An 8,314-nucleotide genomic window follows, 5' to 3' on the forward strand; every position below is an offset into this window, starting at 1 on the left:
TCATTATTTACTAACATACCATTAGATGAAACCAAATATTATATATGTATATAGATTGTTGCTATTTAGAAATAAGTTCTTAAACATATTTTTCTTAAAATATAGAATTCTAAATAAAGAAGTAAAGCAAACAATTATCTCTACTAATTACAACCTTTGTACTCGGTTGCTGCTTGATGTAGGTTGCTTTTAAAAATTTTGCACGGGAAGGATATAAAACAAAATATTTTTTTAGGTTTTATATGTACATTTGAATAACTAAAAAATTATAAATTACTGCATTAATACCATAAAATTCTACTATAATTTATCAAGCTTAGTAACTAAGATGTATTTTAGTCTAAAAAAATATAAAATTTCGAGTAGACTAAAGACACACCCTACTTAATTGAAATATTGGTTCAAAAGAAAGAAATGGTGCCAAGCCTGTTAAAATGGCTGAGAAAGTCACTAGGGGACATTCTGTGCTTTCAATTGGTAATTCATGTGATACATAGAAGTAAGTGTATATAAGGGAGCATTTCCAAAAATGGAAAGAGGTGGGCTGGGTGCTATTGTTTGATTTATTACGTGAGCAATATCTTAGCAAATAGAAAAGATATGATCTTATTTTATATTCTAGCTTGTCAATATCGGTAATTTGAGTTTCTGATTTGTATGAAACTATAGGTTTAGTATTTTAACTTCACAAACATCTAATTTGAACAAGTGCTATATTCAACATACCACGTGAGACACAAAAATCGATATTTATCTGTTTTTTTATATTTGCTTTCAAATTAAGGAATTGAGTAATATATATAGTACTAAAATTTGAATTATAATCTACAGTTTGATACCAAAGTTATTGTTATCAATTCATGAAATAGTAGTTCAATAAAATTTTGAATGCGAGTAAACAAACAAGATGACATGGCCTTTCACCTGCTGTGAAAGGGTTAAAGTGTGATTGCAAATAACTACATTAAATTAAATGTTTTATTTTACTGAAATTACATACTTTAGGAACGTTCTTGTCAAATTTTAAACAATTTGATCCACTAGTTTTATATTTGGAACAAAATATGATGAGAGCAACATTACCTTCTAAAACAATTAGTAGCTGGTAGTCATAGGGTTAAGGCTATTTAGGATAAACAAATATAGTTTTGTGTTACAGTGTAAAGTCATTCTAGAAAGAAAAAAGGTAATTTAGATTTAATTTGTATTTTTTTATGGTGGTTACAGTTTTGGTCAAATTTACAGATCTCATATAGAGTTAGGGTACAGAAAATAACAGATAAAATATAAAGTTTTATTGAACAAAAACGTTTGAAATATATTGAGGTTTTAGAGATTACACAAATGAAATCTGAGATTTTTCAGATGAAGAAAGTTTTTTATCTATAAAAATCACTTTGCACTCAGAACAGTCAACACTTTGACTTCATATTATCATGGAAAACTTTTTAGTGAAAATACTTCATTAAAAATTTAGAATGCTTGTCTGCAAAAAACTTGATGATTATTGAAAGCTTGGAAAATTTTGTGAAGATACACAAAACATTAGAAGTTATAGTGTGGAAACTAAATGTCAATTTGGGGTTAAGATTTAGGTTGAATCTACAAAGACCATTGCAGGAGAGTTAAATTATAATAGTTATAGGACATAGTTTGTTTTGTATGTTTTTATTTTGCCTTCTTAAGTAGCTACTTAAAATAATTAAAAATGTAATGAATTAGTACTGTCAACACAAAAACAAAAGGCTTATATTTCATCTGTGAGCTGACAGCACAAAACAAGGTGTCAAATGTTAGTACCAAAATTTTTGTTTTATGTATATTTTTTTATTTATAATTAGAAAAGTAACAAAAATTGTAAATAAATTAGAGGGAAGACTTAGAGAACAAATGTCACAGTTCTCATATAAGGGGAATTGAATATTTAAAAAAAAAATTCCTTATAAAATTAAGAACTTAAAACTTGTATTAAAATTTGATGTATTAATTACATTTTGATGCCAAGTTTATTCATTTACTATGAAAATATAGTAGCTTAATTAAATTTTGAATGTAACCCAAGGCAAGAATGTTATGCAAATGAAATTTGAAAACTGGAATATGAATAAAAGTATTTTTAATCTTAACATGAAAATCACTTTGTACTTAGTCTAGTCAGCACTTTTGACTCCATATATTCATGAACACATTTTTAGTAAAAAAAATATTTATTAAAAACTGATGCTTAGTATACAAGACTTATAAAGTTTACTATAAGCTTGTCAGATTTCCTGAAGATGCACATACCATATTAAAGGTTATAGTAAGGATTCTTTTGTAGTTACCTGGTGGTTACAAGGTCAGTCAAAATAACTGTGCCTATATGAGGAAAAGAGTTAATTGACTTTGTTATTTAACTTAGACTCATCTGATTGTCCTCTTCAGTCAAACTTTGTACATTGTTGTTTTTTGCAAGAAATTAACACGTGCTTTTGAGAATGACTGTTTAGCAAAATGGTGTTTGATGACATCACTGTGTATAGAATGATGGTGTTTGACATTATAATATTTGTAGAAGGACAGTGTTTGGTGACATTACTATTTATGGAATGATGGTGTTTGGATATATCACTATTCAATAAATGACAGTGTTTGGATACATCAAATTACTTATGGAATGGTGTTTGGTGACATTACTATTTACACAGTGAAAATATTTGGAAACACTATATGTAGAATGATAGTGTTTGGCAACATAACTCAAATTTTATAAAGTGAAATTACTTGCTGAAGTCACTATTTATAATGACAGTGTTTGGCAACATCATGCACAATTTATGGAGTAGCAATATTAAAAGAGAGAGTTAAGTATTTTGAGAATGATTGGGTTAGGAACTACTTTTTATAAAGCACACGATTTTAAAAACATCATAAACCAGTTTTATGGAAGAATCAAAAGCATATAAAACAAAGCTGTTTTAGATACTTTGGGGTAAAATTGTAGCAGTTTTACACCACAACTAGATTGTTTTTGTCATAAGCTAGTTTATTACATCTTGACTTCAAACCTATTTGATTTGATGTTTTAGGTCAGAGGACGAAGGAACTATGAACTTCTCTGTACAATGCGAGATGCACTGGAAAGACAAAGGTATCTCACTCCTGAGCAAATGAGAGCATACCAGCATGAAAAGTAAGTTTCATTTTTAGTTGGTTACTACAAGTATACTGGTGTTAATAGTAATGATCATATAAGCTCTTCCAAGTGGCACTGGATGTTACTATTAAAAATTAGCAGTTAAATTGTTGAACTATGGAGTTAAAGGTAACCAGTTTTTGTGATCTTACTGTAAAATCAGGCTCCTTATAATATTGTATAACTATATAAGTTTGCTATAGCTTGTTGAGAGAAAAAACTGACACCAAAGAGAACCTACATTTTTAAAAGCATTTCTTAAGCTATGTATAGTTGATTATTATAGGATATGACCTAAGATTAGACATGTAAATTTAATAACAAAAGGCTAAGTATACAAGAATTGAAACTCAAACTCTGAAAATATTATTTTTATAGAACCAGTAGTTTCTAAGTTGCCATAGAATGTGAAGATAAGTTTTATCTCAACTCCTTCTTATGACAGATTTTTATTATAAAAAGGAAACTGATTATATGATTTAAAATAATAACAAAAATGTTTTCATTAGAAAAAGAAAATTGTAACTGGTTTTTGAGTTGGGGACAATAATATTTTTTTTAACTACGTACAAACCTCTAGTGGTTATAAGAAGAATCTTAAAATTTTGGTAACTAGCAGAAAAAAATGTAAGCCTCACTTTGCCCTGATGTTTATGTTAAAGTTCAAAATGAGTGTATACTTGAGACTTGCTAGTGTACAGAAAGTTGTCACATCATTGTGGTGTTTTGCAAGAACAGGCTGTTGTTAATAACAAGCATTGGTGTTTGGAATTAGTGTATGTATTTATAGTAAGAATAGCTTGTAGATATAAATTTAGACCAGATATAATGACATCCCATAGTCTGTTGTCAGCAATTGTGAAGCTTATTCTTAATTTTCTAACAGTAATATTAGTTTGTCACCAGTGTACTTAACATGATCTATTGTTAACAATATTTTGGGGTTGCTCTTGTCCATTCCTTTGTAAACAGAATATTTCATATTTTGTAAATGCATTTAAAAAGTTTTCCACAAAAACGTTTAGTTTGATATTGTTCATGTAATTGAAAAATAAACCAACTGAAAAACTTTTTTTTCGTGTCTACAGGGGGTTGTACACGAGCAAACCCAAAAAGAAAAACACTAGGATTTCTTCTGAAGAAGAAACAGAGTAGACTGTATCTAAGAAGAAACACTAGATGGCTCTGAATGAAAGAAAATAGACTTGACTGTTTCTCCATTACATTCAATTATTTTAATGACTATATACTTGATACGTTAGTCAGAAGTGATTCAAAGGTCATGGCAATAAGCATTTTGAACTAATTTAGTTTAAATATGCATTTGAAGCTTTATGCAGTACAACCTGAATTTCATATCCAATGCATGTCTTTGTTTTATGACTGTGGTTGATTTGCTAAGAGTCATGGTCATAGATCTGTACATGTATTTTCTTTAATTCATATATTTGTTTTTCTTTGTTTGGTAATCTTTCTTTATAAATAAGGCAAATATATTAACCTAGAAATGCAGTGTTATATTTTATATGCTTTTTGTTTTTGTTTACTTGAACTGTATGTGGTATATGTTCCTTTACTTAATGATAATAACAAGTAATGAATGGATAAATAGTTTGTAATTCCCCGCTATTATTTTACTAGTAATATGTAGATTGAATGTCTCATTTCACAGCAGTAACATAGAACCAACTTTGCAGCAAAATGTTTTTGTTTTTAACAATTTGTTTTAGGTTCCAGAAATATATAAAAAGTTATTGTAATGGATATTAATATTGTTGGGCCAGTAACAAAGAGTATGAATTTAATGTATTAAAATCTTGCTTTAATAAATTCTTTTTTTCTTTCAAACTGTGGAACTGAAAGTACAAGTACTTAATTGACTAAAACAAAGTGTACTTGTCTTTTCATCACATATTTCTCCAGTAAAAATACTAAGAATAGGTGAACTGATTTCTTAACTTTGCTGAAGGTGACTTAGTTATTTTCTGTTTGATCTAAAAAGTAGATATTTTTGTGATAGCTACATTATATTAGCTTGTTTCTATGACCTGCATAAAGGTTTTATACAATTGACCATAAGTAGCAGCTGTTATTTAAAAGATGAATCAACTTCCTTATGATTGGAAATTACATAAGTTTTTTTTCATTGGGTCTAAAGTAATGACTGATATAATAATGATGTAATGACTGCTACATGATCATCTTTTTGTTTTATTCATTGTGTCCAAAGTAGCAGCTTGTTTATCAACAGTATTTAACAAGATGGAAAAAATTAGTGCTATGTTACTGTTTTAAATGCTTAAGAAGTAATAAAATTTTAGTTCAAAGCCAAGAAAAATTGGTCTTCAAATGTTTTTATTACTTCCTATCTGGTCCTTCGTTGATCAAAGATTACCCTAGTTTGAAGTGTTCAGTAGATAAGTTACTTGGTTTTGATGGTAAAAGTGTCAACGAGGTGGTCAAAATATTTTTATAAAAATATAAAACTTTGTATGTTTGTCTTTTTTTTATATACCATGCTAAAGAAAAGTTAATTAATTCTGTTCTTATTGTAATACAAATTCACAGATGGAGAAACCATCACCTTAAATATGATTCCATTACCATTTTTTTGTTTTTGGTATTGTAGGAAAAAGAAGCTTTCTGATTTGTTTCATGGCATTCACAAATATAATTAATTATAGCAAAGCTGAATTACAAGATTATTATATAATTACTATAATAAACATTTTTGTAGCATAATTGGGCAACTGGTTTTAAATATTAAAAAAAAAAACATACTAAATATGTGATGTTTCATGCTCCTGAAGTTGTGTTGCACCCTAATACACAAGTTTGATGTGTATGTTTTCTGTAGTTGATTGTGTATGTATGTTAAAAACAATTAACTTTTGTTGCATATAAATATAAACTAAGTTGATTTTATGTGCCCTACAGGAAAAATCTGATTCTGATAATCAAAAAATGTTTACTTTCAACAGAAAAAAAAATTGTTGACATTTTCAACCTTATATTTGTTTAGGAGCGGAAACTATTTAAGGAAACATCTCAGTGGTATTTGATTAAAAAAAGATCACTATGGGTGTAAAAATTCTCCATATTTTTAGAGTTTGTATTGAATTTATAGTAAAATATGTGCCGTTTTTTTCAAGGTACTTCAATTTTTAAATGTAACTTCAGTATTAGAAAATATTCAAGCAAATTATCTGTGATCTAAAAATGAGATTTTTACTTTATTCAAAATCTTTTTAAAAGGTTATGTAGTTTGGCTATTTTAAGAATGTTGGTTTGTGTTTTTTGAGAAAAAAAAGTAAAAACCTTTACTAGTTCTAGTGTAGCAGATAAAATGATGAAGTTCAGCTTTTGGGATGTTATAGGGAGAAAATATTTTGATACATAACTTCTTTAGAAGTTTATATAGGTATTGTTTTCATTGTAGTTAATTCATTTCAGAATTTTAATTTTTTAAATTAAAATATCGAGTTACATTCCATTTTTGAGTAGTCCAATCGTAGCTAGTATGTTTGTGTCAAAAAAGTGTATATATTTACATACATGCGCACATTAAAAAAGAAATTTTATGCCTTGTACTTTTGGTGTTCATGTCTGATATTTGACTTTTGTCAACTAGAGTTTTTTGTTATTGATGAACAATGACAGTTTTTTATCAATGAATATAATTTCTTGTCTTTAACTTTGATAAATAATATTTAATACATTTTGTAAACAGAATATAACTGAAATAAAATAAAAATTCATTTTATCTTTTTTGGTTATAATTCATGAAGTAATAAGTGGTAGCAGGCTGGAATAGCATCAGTATGGTATAATTGTTTAATGGGATAAGATAGATATGAGGTCAACCCATCTTTTGTGATTTATTTTTACATTCTAGTTCTGCTAATATTAACATGAACAACGTCATATTTTAAAGTTCATTTATGACATTCACACTATTGCATTACTTGCTCTAATATTGATATCAACATTATTATGCCTAATTACAACATCAATATTACCAAATTACTAGATCTTATATTGACATTGGTATCACAGCAATTTCAGACCTAATCATGACATTCATACCACTACTGGATCTTGTGTGATGTTTTAGAAAACCTGGAAATTTGCAAGTTCAGCTTCACTCTTTGAAAATCCTTGAAAAATCATAATTTAACCAAATATTCCACAATAATAAAATGTCTTCATCAAAATATCTTTATCCAGAACTTTTGAAACATCAAATAAAACATATCTTGGTCTGTTGTTTTAAATCGTTTCTATCGCGATTCGTGATCAATTTATATATTCATCAGAACACCATGTTAAAAGACAACTGTAGCTATTTCCTCAACCTTGAATATATGAATTAGTTACTGTCTGAACTGTTTGCATTCCTATAATGATTATGTAACTAAGATGTCAAAGAATGACTGAAAATATAATAATGCATAGTGTTACAATGATCATGTTGCCTTTGATAATGAAAGGTTTAAATGTAAATTAATTTTTCTAACACATTATTCATGCCAGTCAAACTAGCAGTGTGGGGGGGGCTATCAGCTTTTGAAGTTAATCATCATATTATTTTAAGCTTGAAGACACTCATATTGCTAAGTTTAAACTTTTCAGTAGCAATTTAGTTTCAGCTGTTTTATCTTGTAGGTTAATGAAAGTTATGCTTATATTGTTAAGGTGCAGTGGTTCAGATTCACTCATTCAGAGACCACTGAAATAATATTCAATAATAATGAAAAATTTGAATAAGAGAAAAGGAAATGACAATGTAACAACTTGTAGAAAGTGTCAAAGTTGAGACTGATTGACATGGACTTGTGAACAACTGGTATACTACACAGTTCTGTGTTACATTTTAAATTGTTATGATTCTTCAAGTCAGTGCTAAGGCCAAGAGAAACAACATAAAATAATGTTTATGGAAAGCAAGGATCTATTGGTTCATATAGGCAGTCCCATCCTTTAAACTAAGCTAAAACTTTGAAATAAAAAACTATAAGACAAACAAGTCTTTTATTAGTAAAAACTGAAGATAAAAGTAGAATTTAATAACCCAGCCATCTCATAATCATCAGATACAAGCCTTCCTTTATCATCCGTCAAAGGTCCTACCCCCATCCT

The 8,314-nt window shown here is 28.1% G+C and overlaps 2 protein-coding genes across 5 annotated transcripts in view; both read left to right on the forward strand.

Moving 5' to 3' along the window:
- The window catches only part of LOC106467519 (cellular tumor antigen p53-like), a 77,295-nt gene that overhangs the window by 62,400 nt on the left and 6,581 nt on the right, over positions 1–8,314 (forward strand). For 3 of the 4 annotated variants that reach the window (XM_022395720.1, XM_013927881.2, XM_013927883.2), the window contains 2 exons: positions 3,069–3,172; positions 4,264–5,476. The gene's annotated coding sequence lies outside the window, so the exon portion shown is untranslated. Of the gene's footprint in view, positions 1–3,068; positions 3,173–4,263; positions 5,477–8,314 lie in introns of those variants that run through there. The other variant, XM_013927882.2, reaches the window with a different exon arrangement.
- The window catches only part of LOC106467521, a 28,797-nt gene that overhangs the window by 3,440 nt on the left and 17,043 nt on the right, over positions 1–8,314 (forward strand). Inside the window, exon 2 of the mRNA XM_013927884.1 lies at positions 3,069–3,172. Within this exon, the coding sequence (XP_013783338.1) occupies positions 3,069–3,172 (104 nt within the window). The remainder of the gene's footprint in view (positions 1–3,068; positions 3,173–8,314) is intronic.

The sequence above is a fragment of the Limulus polyphemus genome, unplaced genomic scaffold (assembly GCF_000517525.1).
Source record: "Limulus polyphemus unplaced genomic scaffold, Limulus_polyphemus-2.1.2 Scaffold2643, whole genome shotgun sequence".
Taxonomy (NCBI): Eukaryota; Metazoa; Arthropoda; class Merostomata; order Xiphosura; family Limulidae; genus Limulus; species Limulus polyphemus.